General features: G+C 54.5%; 1 protein-coding gene across 1 annotated transcript; it reads right to left on the reverse strand.

Moving 5' to 3' along the window:
• Positions 1-839: 839 nt before the first annotated feature.
• On the reverse strand, positions 840-14,152 carry LOC105497114 (V-set and immunoglobulin domain containing 10 like). The gene is made up of 10 exons (XM_011767873.2): positions 11,015-14,152; positions 10,083-10,937; positions 9,367-9,660; positions 8,948-9,232; positions 7,692-7,946; positions 6,730-7,008; positions 5,905-6,201; positions 3,196-3,309; positions 2,816-2,970; positions 840-1,668 (listed from the first exon to the last, which is right to left on the reverse strand). The coding sequence occupies exons 1-10, from the start codon at positions 11,244-11,246 to the stop codon at positions 1,597-1,599; spliced, it is 2,838 nt and encodes a 945-aa protein (XP_011766175.1). The 5' UTR covers positions 11,247-14,152; the 3' UTR covers positions 840-1,596.
• Positions 14,153-14,229: the final 77 nt, after the last annotated feature.

Consider the following 14,229-nt stretch of genomic DNA (forward strand, 5'->3'; position numbering starts at 1 on the left):
GCCCAGAACCCCAACCCTCACCTTTCCAAAAGGATCCAGGGGTTCTATTTTCCAGTGGCCTTTTCTACCCCCCATCATGAACCAGAAGTTCTCTCACATGCTTTCCTTCCCTGAGACAGATGCTGGTTACCCACATTTGTTTGGTTCCCCTTTCTTCTTTGCTGGAAGATCCACCTGTTATGATACAGGCTAGATATTTGGTTTCTCAGCCTCCTTTGCAACTAAGTGGCCAGTTTGGGCCAAAGAGACATAAATGGAAATTTGCTTGTAGGTTTCCAGGAAAGCTTCCCTCCCACCCCATGAGAGGGAAGAAGGCAGTGATAGAGGGAGGTAGGGGGTGGGGAAGATGTATAGAGAGGAAGTTCTGTCCCCTTCCTTTTATCTTTGGATACAGTTGTATGAAGATGCGATGACTGGAGCTGCAGCAACCATCTTGCTACATGAGGCAACATGCTTAGTGTCAATGTGCCAACCCACTGAGGGTGGCAGAGCAGATGGATGCAAAGGGCCCATGTTTCAATGGCATCACTGAGCTGCTAAGCCAGCCTGAAACCAGCCACCTTCATATTTCCTGGCACCATTTTATTTTGTTACTTGCAGTCAAAAGAATCCTCACCAATGCACTCTCTAAATTCTCAATTAGAAACCCAGCTGAAAAAGCAAGACTTATGCTGAAGACAGCAGCGGCAAGCCCAGCTCTTCACCGGCACCAAAACATCGGATCAGTCAACAAGTATTTATTGATTGCCTGCTGCGTGCCAGGCTCTGGTTTAAGTGCTGAGATAATGATGTGGTCTCTGCTTTCGTAAAGCCCTTAGTTTAGACAGAGAGTCTCAGGCCACACAAGCAATTACATATTTATGTATCAGAAACGGCAAATTCAAGGATTCTGGGACTTAACCCAAGACTAAGGGAGGGGTAAGGGAATGGTTGTCTAAGAGGGCAATTGTTACTCTTAGACTTGAGAAATGAATGACATGGGAAAAAGAAGTGTTACCAGCAGAGCAAACTCTAGGGGCAAAATAAATTGTGGCTGAGAGACAGCCTGTGATACTGGAGTCAGGGGACAGAGAAACAATTGGGAGGGGAGGTCAGGGAGGCCAACAGAGGCCAGACCACAAGGTCTTTGAAGGTCATGACGAGGAGTTTGGATAATATCTGAAGGGAAATGCACAGGCCCTAGAAGGGTTTAAAGAGAAGAGGGACATGATCTGATCTGTTTGAAGATGAAGATGCTGGGAGCTGCATGGGGTGTGGCCTACAGGTGGCAAAGTGAATGTAGGGGGATGTTTTCAGAGAGCGTGGCCAGGCTCCCTCTCTAGCTCAGAGCAACACAACAAGCCCTGCTTGTCTGCTGCAGAGGCTTGGAGGTTGTGCAAACCACACAGTTCTATCAGCAGGAGTTTCCCAGCCAAGAAGTCACATCTCCTTACTTGCACAAATACAGGAAGACTCTTCCTCTGCAGCAAAAGAGGGAGACAGAAAGTCCCACTTTCAGGGTCCAACCCTCAGTCATAGCAGGCCCTGCCTGCTGCTGGAGTGAAATTGGAAGTTCTGGCCCAAAATGCCCTGTGTAGGGCAGGCCGCTGGCTCTGATCACACCTGTGTGGCTGTCCGAACAGTCTTTGAGCTTTCGTCTACAGAGACGACTGGACTGGGGTCTGTGGCCTGGAAGAGAGAGGTGGGGTGCGGGGAGAACTCAGTAGTACCCTGAATGTAACATGACTCACCCACCGAACTTTTTCCAGCTCTTGCTTGAACTTTTTAGAGATTATCTGGGAACCCTCCATTTGGAGAGGGGAAAAAAAAAATGTCTGGCTATCGGTGGAGTGAAGACAGCCAACAACCCAACCCAGTTTTGTTTTTTTTTTTAAAACGGGTCTCGCTCTGTCATCCAGGCTGGACTGCAGGCTGGAGTGCATCCAGGCTAGAGCTCACTGAAGCCTCGACCTCCCAGGACCAAGCAATCCTCCCACTTCAGCCTCCCTAGTAGCTGGGACTACAGGCACATGCCACTATGCCAGACTAATTTTAAAATTTTTTGTAGAGATGGGGTATCCCTATGTTGCCCAAGCTGGTATCGAACTCCTGGGCTCAGGCGATTTTTTCTCCTCAATGTCCCGAAGTGCTGGGATTACAGGCATGAGCTACCACGCCCTGTCACAGCAACCCCTCTTTTATGGGGAAACAAGGAAACTCCACCCCACTTCATAGGGAAAAATGGGTCTTGCCTAACTTTTATGGAAAAGAAAAAAGGAGGGGCCAGGCATAGTGGCTCATGCCTGTAACCCCAGGACTTTGGGAGGCTAAGGTGGGCGGATCACTTGAGGTTAGGAGTTTGGGACCAGCCTGCCTAACATGGTGAAACCCTGTCTCTACTAAAAATACAAGAATTAGTCAGGCATGGTGGCTTGTGCCTGTAATCCCAGCTACTCAGGTGGCTGAGGCAGGAAAATCTCTTGAACCCAGGAGGCGGAGGCTGCAGTGAGTCGAGATGGCGCCACTGCACTACAGCCTAGACAACAGAGTGAGACTCTGTCTCAAAAAAGAAAAAAAAAAAAAAAGAAAGATCCTATCTCATCCTCCTTTGTAAGAGAGACTGAAATTCACTCTTTCACTCTAATTTTAATATACATCAAAGTTAGGCGGGAAGCTCTGTCCAACTTTGATGCATTTTTAAAAAGGATGAAGTTATACAGACTGTAAACTAACAAGTAAAACTGGAGTTAGATAATGGAGACCCTCTCATCTCCCTGACTATAATACAAGAAGTTCCGCCCCGATTCCAGGAGGAAAAGAGGGCACCCACACTCACTTGGTAGGCCCTAGTTGAGCTGTGGTCCTCCAGCGGGACTTTGAGGTCCAGAGGCCATGAAATCTCCACTGGGGTCACACTGTGCATCTTCTTTTCTGAGGGGGTGGCCACGGGGACCAAGGTAGAAGGATGCTTCTTTTTCTCAGGAGTCTTTCCTGATTGAGAGGAGGAAGAGAAGCAGGAACACCTGATTAGTTGCCCCAACATGCCAACCCAGCCAATAGCAAGGGAAGCTGGTGTGAGAGGCGGAGCCTTATGCTGATTGGCAGGATGGATGACCTATGATGGTGCTGATTGGCTCAGTCAGGTCTTCCACCGGCTTTTTTCTAGGGTCCCTCCCACTTGGCCATGTTTGCCCCTTCCCCAGTCCCCTTGCTCACCACGAAAGCGGCATAGGCAGCAGATGCAAAGGAGGAGAAGGACGGCTAGCAGTGCCAGGCCCAGTAGGGAGCCCAGGACGATGCCGGCGATGGCCCCGTGGCTCAACGTGGGGCCTGGAAGAGACAAAGAGAAGAAAGAGAAGGGGAACAGGAACTAAGGTTGGACCCAAGTTTCCTAAGCCCCCTAACTTTGTGCTGGGACCCAGGAGTCCAGCCCCCACTGTCCCTCCCCTCCCAGAACCCAGGAATGTGGGACCCCAGCACTCTCAACTCATTTAACAGTTACTACGGTGTGCCTGGCTCTCGGACAGGTAGTGAGGATTCACTGGTGGGCCAAACAGGAAAGATACCTACCCTTGTGGGCTTAATTCTAGGAGAGAAGTCAGAAATAAATGAGCAGTACATAACATAATCACAGATTGTCCCGAGAAAGAAAAAGTTATGTGATAGAGATAATGAGGGTCAGGTGTGGTGGCTCACACCTGTGATTCCCAACACCTTGGGAGGTCAAGGTGGGCAATCACTTGAGTCCAGGAGTTGGAGACCAGCCTGGCCAACATGGCGAGACCCTGTCTCTACAAAACATAGAAAAACCAGTCAGGTGTGGTGGCTGGGCCTGTAGCCCCAGCTACTCAGAAGACTGAGGTAAGAAGATCACCTGAGTCTGGGGAGGTTGAGGCTGCAGTGAGCCCAGATCGTGCCACTGTACTCCAGCCTGGGCAACAAAGTGAGGCCTTGTCTCAAAAAAAGAAAACAAACAAAGAAAAAACAAAAAAGGAATAATGGGAAGGGATGTGACATTTAGAAACAGTGGTGAGCTAAGGTCCCTGAGGAAGTAACATTTGAACAGAGACTTGAAGAATAAAGACCAGAGGCAGTCATACTAAACACGGGAAAGGGTGTTCCAAGAGGAGGGAACAGAAAATGCAAAGGTCCAGAACTAGGAAAGAGTTTTCTCTGTTCAACAAAGGCCAGCGTGGGTGGAGGATATGGAAGGAGAGAGCTGGAGGTGGAGGGTGAAGTAGAAAAGGTTTCCAGGAACCAGATCCTAAAGGGGTCCTGCAGAAATTAATGGAAGGCTTTTATGTAGGGCAGCCTCATGATCTGATTTGCATAACTCTGGCTTCTACATGGAGAATGCATTATCTGAGAGCAAGAGGGAGTATAAAGATACCAAATAAACATCTGTTGCAGTCCAGGCAAGAAAGGATGCTGTGTTTGACCAGAGCCTTGGGGTGAAGATGGAAAATATTTTAGACGGAAAATGGACCGAACTTGCTGGCGATTAGGATGTCAGGAGTGATGCGGCCTGTAAGTAGTGACATTTATGAGTATGGGGAAGACTGGAGGGTTGGGGGATGCAGTTTTGAGGGAAAACATCAAAAGATCTGTTTTGGGCATATGACATTTGGAATGCTAATTGGACATCCAAAGTGAAGATCTTGGCTGGGCTCAGTGGCTCACACCTGTAATCCCAGCACGTTGGGAGACTGAGGCAGGCAGATCACTTGAGGTCAGGAGCTCAAGACCAGCCTGGCCAACATGGCAAAACCCTGTCTCTACTAAAAATTCAAAAAAAGTTAGCTGGGCATGGTGGCTCACACCTGTAATCCCAGCTACTCAGGAGGCTGAGGTAGGAGAATCACTTGAACCCAGGAGGTGGAGATTCCAGTGAGCTGAGATCATGCCACTGTACTCTACTCTGTCTCACCACCCCACCCCGCCAAAAAAAAGTGAAGATCTTAAGTAGGGAGCATCCTTTTCAAGAGAGAAGTCAGGGTCCAGGATAGGACATTTGGTAGTCATCTGAGTATTAATGTTATTGAAGGCCATGAGCGTGAACTTGATCACTTTGGGGAGTGAGGACTAAATCCTGAGACACTCCAATGGAAGAATGTTATCAAGTGAATTGTGCCCACCCCAAAAGAAAAACATATATTGAAGTCTTAGCCCCTGTTCCTGTGAGTATGACTTTATTTTGGAATAAGTTCTCTGAAGATGTAAGCAAGTCAGTATGAGGTCATTAGGGTGAACCCTAATCCAATATAACTGGTGTCCTTAAAAGAAGAGGACAGAAGCCAGGTGCTGTGGCTCACGCCTCTAATCCTATCACTTTGGGAGGCCAAGGTGTGTGGGTCACCTGAGGTCGGGAGTTTGAGGCCAGCCTGACCAATGTGGCGAAACCCATCTCTACTAATAATACAAAAATTAGCTGGGCGTCGTGGCACATGCCTGTAATCCTAGCTACCCAGGAGGCTGAGGCAGGAGAATCACTTGAATCCGGGAGGTGGAGGTTGTAGCGAGCTGAGATCATACCATTGCACTCCAGCCTGGGCAACAAGAGCGAAACTCCATCTCAAAAAAAAAAAAAAGAAGAAGAAGAAGAAGAAGAGGACAGAGACACACAGAGGCAGAGGTTGGAGTGACACAGCTGCAAGCCAAGGAATGCCAAGGATGAAACAGCTGCCACCGGGAGCTAGGAAGAGACAAAGGAGGATTCTACACAGGGTCCCAGAGGGAGTAGGACCGTCTCAACACCTTGATTTTAGACTTCTGACCTCCAGATCTGTGAGAGAAGAAATTCCTGTTGTTTCAAGCCATGCAGTTCATGGTACTTTGTTAGGGCAGGTCCCAGGACACTAAAACAGGGAGAGAGGGAGGATCTGGCACAACAGACTGAGAAGGTCTACTCGGACAGCCCCAACTCACCGGCCTGGTAGACCCGGCTTTGTGATGGAGTCCCTGGCTGGCCCCCCAGGATGGGCAGGATCCGAAAGGTCCAGATCCCTGGGTTCCGAGGTGGAAGGGGCACCACAGCTGACCGCTCCTGAGGCCCCAGGGTGAGCAGGGAGACCCAGTCCTTGTAGGTGGAAGTCCTGCCCAGATCAGGCCCATCTGGCCATGCCTGGATCTCAAAACTGCTGATTAGGGCCCCGCGCTCCACATCCCAAGTCAGCACGGCTGCATCTCTGGCTCTCTGAAGCCTCCACGAGGATATGGAGGGTCCTAGAGGTATGTAGGAGAGGCTGGATTCTTGGGTGCCAGAGGGGAGAGGGAAGGGGGCTAGGGGACTGGGCTCCTGGGTCTGAGGGAGGAGGGGGCTGGGGGCCTGGACTCCTGGATCTGAGGGTGGAAGTGGCTGGTGACCTGGACTCATGGGTCTGAGGGAAGAGGGGCTGGGGCTGGACCCTTGGGTCTGAGGGAAGAGGGGCTGGGGCTGGACCCTTGGGTCTGAGGGAAGAGGGCCTGGGGCCTGGACTCCTGGGTCTGAACCAGGAGGGGCTGGGCCTGGACTCCTGGGTCTGAGGGAGGAGGGGCTGGGGCCTGGACTCCAGGGTCTGAAGCAGGAGGGGCTGGGTCTGGACTCCTGGGTCTGAGGGAGGAGGGGCTGGGGTCTGGACTCCAGGGAGGAGGGGCTGGGGGCCTGGATCCTAGGTCTGAGGAAGGAGACGTCTGGGGCCTGAACTTCCGGATCTGAGGGCTGGAGGGGCTGGGGGCCTGGACTTCCGGGCTTTCTGAAATAATGTGGCTCACCAATGAGAGTGATCTGGTCACCGCCAGCTCCCAACGCCCCACTGCACAGCACGGAGTAATTTCCCAGGTCCCAATCCAGGCTGAAGTTGCCGATGTGGAGCTTCCGCCCATCTTGACTGAGCCGCAGGCGACTCCCGCCTCCTGGAGCCAGGGGCCGCCCTTCCCGGGCCCAGGATGCCCGTGAGGGTGGGGGACAACCAGAGGCCTCCAGTGCCACCTCTGCCTCCCCCAACCGTGTCTCTGCCACCAGCGGATGCAGCAGCACCTCTCGGGGGGCCTCTGCAGGTGGGAGAAGCCCAGTTAAGAAAGTCGAGACCTTACCTTGGATTCAAAGAACAGGTCCTATGCCCTACTTTAAATCAGATGGTGGTAAGCCCCGGCGCTTTGGCCACCTGGGAAAGAACTGCCAGTTTACTCACTCATTCGCTCATTCATTCATTCATTCATTCATTTATTATCTGATTTCCTCATCAAACACTTATTGAACACATACCATAGGAGCAGGCCCTGTACTGGGAAACTCATATTATTCTCAGCTATTCATTCTTCTTTATTAGAATAATAATAATAATTATTATGTAGCAATAATAATTGTAAGACTGGGTCTTGCCACACTGCCCAGGCTGGTCTTGAACTTCTAGGCCCAAGCAATCCTTCCGCCCCCAACTACCGAAGTGCTGCGATTACTGCGCCCGACCTCGTTACTCTTTAAAACATCACTGCTTTATCTTACTGAACACGTGGGAAAGTGATGGCCTTCTTCCTGTGTCCAAAAAATACCCCCATCCCTGCACGCCCTCACCATGAGGTATAGGGAAATCTTTGTCCCTTTTCTCGTTTGAAGACAGTGACGTCCTGCCTCTTTCTTGGACTAAGGACGTACCCCAAACCCCTTCAGAATTTTCGAAAGAAAAAGTCTCCCTCCTCCTGAGAAACAGCAAAAAAGCCCCGCGCCGTCTCACCCGGCGTGACTATGCAGGTACGCGTGGCCACCAGGTGGCGAGCAAGGCAGGTGATGGGGACGCCGCTGAGCCGGGGGTGGGCGGGGACGGCAGCCAGCAGCACAGAGGACACTGGCCCCGCGCGGATGCCTTCGGGGAGACCCTGGAACTGCAGGGAGGCGGCAGGGACCCCGCCGGGCCACGAGCAGCGGAAGCGGAGGCTGCGGTCCCCGGGACCCCCTTCAACTGAGCACTGTGGGGCCCCGGGGGGCAGGTCTGCGGAGAGAAGGCAGAGAATGAAGACGTAGTCCCTCTCTCATTTCTTCTCCAGCCCCGCCTCTCTGCGCAGTAACTCTCTTCTTCCCTAGCCCCGCCCCATAGGCGCTCACACTCCCCACTTTTCCTGAGATCCCGTTCCCAACTTCCCCGCTAAGTGGGTAGCCGGCAGCCCTGATGACTGCCCAGCTTTCTTAAGAAAACTGCATCTTCACACAATGAGATTTCTCTTCCCAAACGTAACTCATCCCCTTCCTTTCCAGCTCCACCACTTCTGCCAGGTTACTTCGCCCCCTCCTGGATTGCCCTCCGAGAAGCCTCCCCTTTTCCCAGATATCTCCGCTCTTCCTTGCGGACCCCATCCCCTTTCTAAGATAATTCTGCCCGCTTTCCAAATGACCTCGCCCCTTTCCCTGGTGACTCCACCTCCTTCCCAGGTACCTTCTCCGTTTGCTGATCCCACTTACCCGCCCAAGCAACTTAGTTCTTTCCCTTTCTAACTCCCACTCTTTGCCATTTAACTCCGCTGTCGACTTTGTTGAGAGTGTTCCATGCCCCGGAATGTCCGCCTTCTCAGTGCTGGGCCGGCTCGTCAGTCCTGGTCAGCCCTGCCACTCCATTTGGCTCCTTCCCTTGTCCTCTTTCTGGCTCCGCCTCTTATCCTAGGTATCCCAGCCCCTCCGCGCTGGCCCCGCCCCACCACGGGTATACCAGCTCCTTTTTGGTGATCCTGCTTTCCCGCTGGCCCCGCCCCCCTCCGGTATCGTGCTCCTCCTCCCTGGCCCCGCCCCTTATCCTAGGTATCTCCGCCCCTCCTCGCTGGCCCCGCCCACCACAGGTATCCCGGCTCCTTCTTGGTGACCCCGCCCTCCCGCTGGCCCTGCCCCACCCACCGGTATGCCGCGCCTCCTTGCTGGCCCCGCCCCTTTCACCTAGTCCCGCCCCTGTTCTGGCCCCGCCCCTCTCCCAGGCATTTCCCCACTCTCGCCCCGGCCTCTCACCCGCCACAGTGAGGTTGAGCAGCGAGCGGCGGCGGCGGCTGGTGCGCGGGTTCGCTGCCAGGCAGGCGTAGGTGCCTGCGTGGCCCGGCCCGACCGCGGGCAGCAGGAGGCGCGGCCCCGCGGGCACCGCGGCCTCGGCCGGGTCCGCCAGGCTCCACGCGATGTCGGCGGGCGGCCGCGAGGCGGCAGCGCAGCGCAAGGTCACATTGCTGCCCGCGGTGACAAAGCGGGCAGGCGTGGCGTCGCGGTCCGAGGAGACCGTGATGATCGGCGGGTCCGGGCCGTCTGGAGGGAGGAGGGGTCGGGACTGCGAGTGTCAGGGTCACCTGGGACTCCGCTAGGACTCCTGGAGACTGGTTCCCCAGCCCCCTTCTCCCCAAGGACCCCCTGTCCCCGTCCCGAGGTACCCCCACACTCACAGAAGACGGTGACGTCGGCGGCAGCCTCCCTGCGGCCGAAGGGGCTGCGGACGCGGCAAGTGTACCGGGCGTGGTCGCTGCGCACAGGGCGCACGATGAGCAGCTGGTCGCCCTCTGAGCGGATCCGGGGCGGCTGGGCTCCCTCGGATTCCGACGCCTCCAGGGCACGTCCGTCCCTGCTCCAGCTCAGCTCCCCGCGACCGGGTCCCCACCCCAGGCAGCGCAGCCGGAGCTCGGCCGCCCCCTCCTCTGTCTCTGGAGCCTTGGGCTGAACCGACAGCTGGGGTAGGGGCTCTGGGAGAGGGAGAACGGGCTCAGGACACAGTCCTGGAGCCCATCTTTGGTCCCCTTAGAGGGATCCCCAGCCGCTGCTCCCTCTAAGCCCCTGGAGTCCCGGCCCGCACCCCTCTCCTCTCATAAACCCATGAGTTTGAGCCCCCAGACCCCTCCTCTCCGGGACCCAGGAGTTCGACAGAAGAGGCTCCCAGCCTCCTCCTCCTCCCTCAGACCTGGGAGTCCAGGCCCCCAGGAGTCTCCATCCCAAGTCCGACGTTGCTCAAACACCCCTGCCTTGACCTCTAGCTCTTTTCCTCCCTTCCTCAACCCAGAAGCCCTCTTCTGCCATCCAGGGACCCCACAGCACCGTGACTTGCCCAAAGTCCGGCAGAGCAGACCAGCCCCTGCCGCCTGCACTCCGGCCGCCAGGGCCCACTTACCATACACACCCACCGTGAACTCGCGAGTCTGCCGGGAGACCCCTGCCCGGATGACTTCAGCCGTGTAGACCCCTGCATCGTCCAGCTGGGCAGAGGCGAGCTCCAGAACCCCCCGGGCCTGGTCAAATCGCAGGCGGTCTCGGTGAGCAGGGTCCAGGCTGATCAGAGGTGCCCCTGGCCCCAGGCCTCCAGTTGCCAGCACCTTAGAGCCCCGGCGCCAGACCACCAGAGGGGTGGGGGGCCCAGGGCTGGGGACTGGGACCAGGGGGAGCCGGATGGTAGTTCCCACCAGCACAGCCAGTGGGCCCCCCAGCTGCTGGGGGAAGCTTGCCGCTGAGTGGGTCTCTGCAGAAAAGTCGGATTCAGGGCTCTGGGCAGAAAGTTGAAGATCCATGTCATCAGGGGAGAATTTCGAATCTGGGGCCTCAACAGAGAGTTTGGTGTTGGAGACTTGAGTAGAAATGTTTGAAGCTGGGGTCTTAACAGAGAAGGAAGGCTTGGGGTCTTTGGCAGGAACTTGTGGTTCCAAAATATCAGGAAATACTTCAGAACCAGGGGTTTCAGAGGAGGAAACCGGGCTCAAATCTTGGCCCTCAGCAGAAACATTTGACCAGAAGGACCCAGACATGTTGTTGGAACTCAGGGCCTCAGGAAACCAGCTGGAATCAGAGATTCCTGCAGAGCCTTTTGAATCCAGGGACTGATCTGGAAATTTCCAGCTGGGAGGTTTGATGGAGGGAACTTCTGCACCCAGCCCCTGGGAAGAGCTCTTTGAGTCCGAAGAGAAGGCAGAGGAGAAGTTGGTTTGCTGAAGTCCAGAAGAGGCTCTGAGGGTGAGGACCCCTACCAAGGAGGCTGCAGAGAAGAGGGGAAAGCGTTGGGGGAGGCTGCTCCGGGGGACTGGAGGGGAGGGGACTGAGCAGGGAACTTACCCAGGAGTAGGAAGAGTGGCAGAGCCTGTGGGGTGTCCATGGTGCTGGCCTCACTGAAAGGACACTGGAGAGAGACCCAGGACTGCACCCATCCCTCCTGGGTCAGACGAGTCCAACAGGACTGGTAGCTTAGCTTCCTGGGAGGGGAAGGGAGCCAGACCCAGCGGGAGGGGCCAGGATCCCCAACCCCGATGTGGTGGCTGAGCTGCCCACCCCACCCCACTCTCTTCATCAGCTGGTCCCATCTGCAGGGAGGCCCAGCCTGATCCCTGCACTCCCCATCCCCAGGGGGCAGATGGAGAAAACATTCCCAGCTAAAAATGTGGTAGAAAGTTTGTGGGACAAAGCCAGGAAGACTTCCTGGAGGAGGGTGAGGTGACCTTTCTGAGAGCCCCACCTCTGATGGCCACAGCTTCAGAACAGGCTTCCTCCTCCCCAGCCTCCTGGCCCCTTCCACTCTGTCTTGCCTGCAGCCTCAGATACACCTGACCGTGCTCCTCCTCTGCTCCAAACCCTCCCACGGCTCTCTCAGAACCAAGTCTCCAGGTGCTATCTCCTGCCAGGGCCTCTATCCTGAGACCAGAGCTGCATTTCCGCATCCCCGAGGCCCTCACATGGCCTGTGTCCCGCTAAACTCAGAATCTTTCCTCTAACCCAAACTTCCTCACACCTCCAGGATAGGCTTCACCATCTTCGCAAATGCTGGGAAACATTCCCAACCTCCTCCCTCCCCGTCACCACTGTCAATCTGAGTCCAACCCTGCTCACCCTAGTTCTCACTGGCCAGGCGCTGTCTTCTCTTCCTGCCCCGTCTCCCTCCTCTGCCCAGTCTCCTCCACTCCCTGCCAGGGTCCTTCTACACCCAGAGCCCAACCTGCCTTCCCCTGCTCACAGCCCTCCCCTGGCTCCCCAGCGCCCTCTGGAGACATCCAAGCTTCACAGCAAACCCATGCATACCTCCCCACTCCAGCACTTGAACATCCTGCCCGCCCATCTCACCTCCCAGTCCTCTACCTGGAATGCTCTCACACTCTCCACCTCCCTCCAGCCTGGCTAAACCACAACTTGTCCTTCAGGTCTCACCTTATTAAGAACCATAGTAATTACCACTTAGTTTGAGCCAGGAACTATGCTAAATGTTTCCTATGCGTTATCAGGCTGAACCCTTCTAAACACGCTATGAGCTGAGTGTCATTATACTCACTTTGCAGGCCAGGGGACTTAGGCTCAGAGAGGTCAAGGGACCTGCAGGAGGTTGCACAGCCAGAGGGAGAAGCTGGACTTGGGACCAGGATGGTCAGACCATTGACTCCTTCTGATAGCTTTTCCCACCATCCTATGCTGAGCTTAGGGCCTCTGCTCAGCTCCCAGTCCTCTAAGCTTACCTTGGCCCAGTTCTCACCAGTAATAATACTGGTAATATATGTATTTTTTGAGACGGAGTCTCGTTCTGTCACCCAGCTCACTGCAGGCTCCATCTCCCGGGTTCGAGTGATTCTCCCGTCTCAGCCTCTGGAGCAGCTGGGAGTACAGGCACGCACCACCACACCCGGCTAATTTTTATTATTTTTAGTAGAGATGGGGTTTCACCATGTTGGCCAGGCTTATCATGAGTTCCTGACCTCAAGTGATCCACCCACCTTGGCTTCCCAAAGTACTGAGATTACAGGCGTGAGCCACCGTGCCCGGACTGACACTGGTAATAATATATGTCTAGCATTTTTTGCATAGCAGGTGTGGTTATGGGGGTGCTACATAAATTAACCTTTCAAAACTCCATGGAGTAGATTATGTAGCTTAAAGAGGGCTGCAAATTTGAGGATCCTCCTGTTAAGATGTGGGGTCTATCTCCCCACTCCTTGGATCTCAGTAGGCTTTGTGACTGCTGGACCAAGACGTGGAAGTGACCCTGTGCCAGGGTCTGCATCTAGGCCGGCATATGCCACTTTCTGTATCATAGGACACTTCCTCATGGAACCCAGCCGCCACACTGGGAGGAAACTCAGCAGTCCCATGGAGGGGAATCATGGCCCCTGGTCAGCAGCCCCAGCCAGCTTGCTGGCCATGTGGGTAAGCCCTCTTGGAAGTCAACCCCCTGGCCCCATTTGAGGCACCTGAACTGATCCTGCACCGAGGAGAGACAAGCTGTCCCTGCTGAGCCCTGCCCAGATTCCAGACTTAAGAGCATAATAAACAAGTGTTGTTTTAAGCCACCAAGTTTTGGGGTGGTTTGTTATGCCAGAACAGACAACCAGAATATAGGTATCACTAATTCCACCTGATAGAGAAAGAAACTGAGGCTCAGGGAGTAGTTGCCTATCTGAGGTCCTCCTAGAGCCAGGAATGGGTCCAGTGGGATTTGACCCAGGGCCCTGGGACCCAGAACCCATGCCCTTAACCCCTACATGATGCCGTTACTATTTTGATCTGCAGAAGAGGCAACTGAAACTCAAAAACAGGAAGGAACTCACCCAAGATCTAGCTGGCAAAGGTGAGAGTGAGCATATGAAATCACATGCTGTCAGAAGGCCAGAGAAATGGAACACAATTTTTTTAACACAAAATTAGGCCAGGCGCTGTGGCACACGCTTGTAATCACAGCACTTTGGGAGGCTGAGATGGGCGGATCACTTGAGGTCAGGAGTTCAAGACCAGTCTAGACAACATGGTGAAACCCCGTCTCTACTAAAAATACAAAAATTAGCCAGGTGTGATGGCGCAAGCCTGGGCAACAGAGCAAGACTCTGTCTCAAAAAAATATAATTGAAAAAAAATTAATCTGACTCTAGACCCAGGCTGTTCATCGCCACACTAAGTTTCGATTCTCTGTGGCTTGTCTCTGTCTCACACCAGAACCACAGCTTCTGGCCTCATTCTCTCCTGTGTCCCTGCTGAGACTGGGGACACAAGAGAGAATGAGTGTCCTGAGTGTTCTGCAAACATTGTGGATAAAAGCCCTTCTCACCCACCTCACTGATACTTGTGTTCCAACACTCAACGTGGAAGTCATCTCCCTGGGAAATCTCTGACCCCACGGGCTGGGCCAGGTCAGGTCCCCCAGTTGGGTTCCCAGGGGCCCAGTGTGCCTCCACCTCTAGCATACTTCACCCCGAATTACAGCTGCCTTTGTCCTCATTGTCCCCTGCATCAACACAGAGGCTCCTCGTGGGCAGGGACTGGATCCACGGGGCCTGGCACACAAAAGACTCAAGTAA

Source organism: Macaca nemestrina, chromosome 20 (assembly GCF_043159975.1).
Source record: "Macaca nemestrina isolate mMacNem1 chromosome 20, mMacNem.hap1, whole genome shotgun sequence".
Classification (NCBI taxonomy): Eukaryota; Metazoa; Chordata; class Mammalia; order Primates; family Cercopithecidae; genus Macaca; species Macaca nemestrina.

Excerpts from the sequence above, each read along its gene's own strand:
- LOC105497114 (XM_011767873.2), bottom strand. The coding sequence starts at position 11,246 with ATGAAGAGAGTGGGGTGGGGTGGGCAGCTCAGCCACCACATCGGGGTT. Across the intron at positions 9,661-10,082 it reads GTTCACGGTGGGTGTGTATG|AGCCCCTACCCCAGCTGTCG; the intron begins GTAAGTGGGCCC and ends TCCCTCTCCCAG. Across the intron at positions 9,233-9,366 it reads CGCCGACGTCACCGTCTTCT|ACGGCCCGGACCCGCCGATC; the intron begins GTGAGTGTGGGG and ends TCCTCCCTCCAG.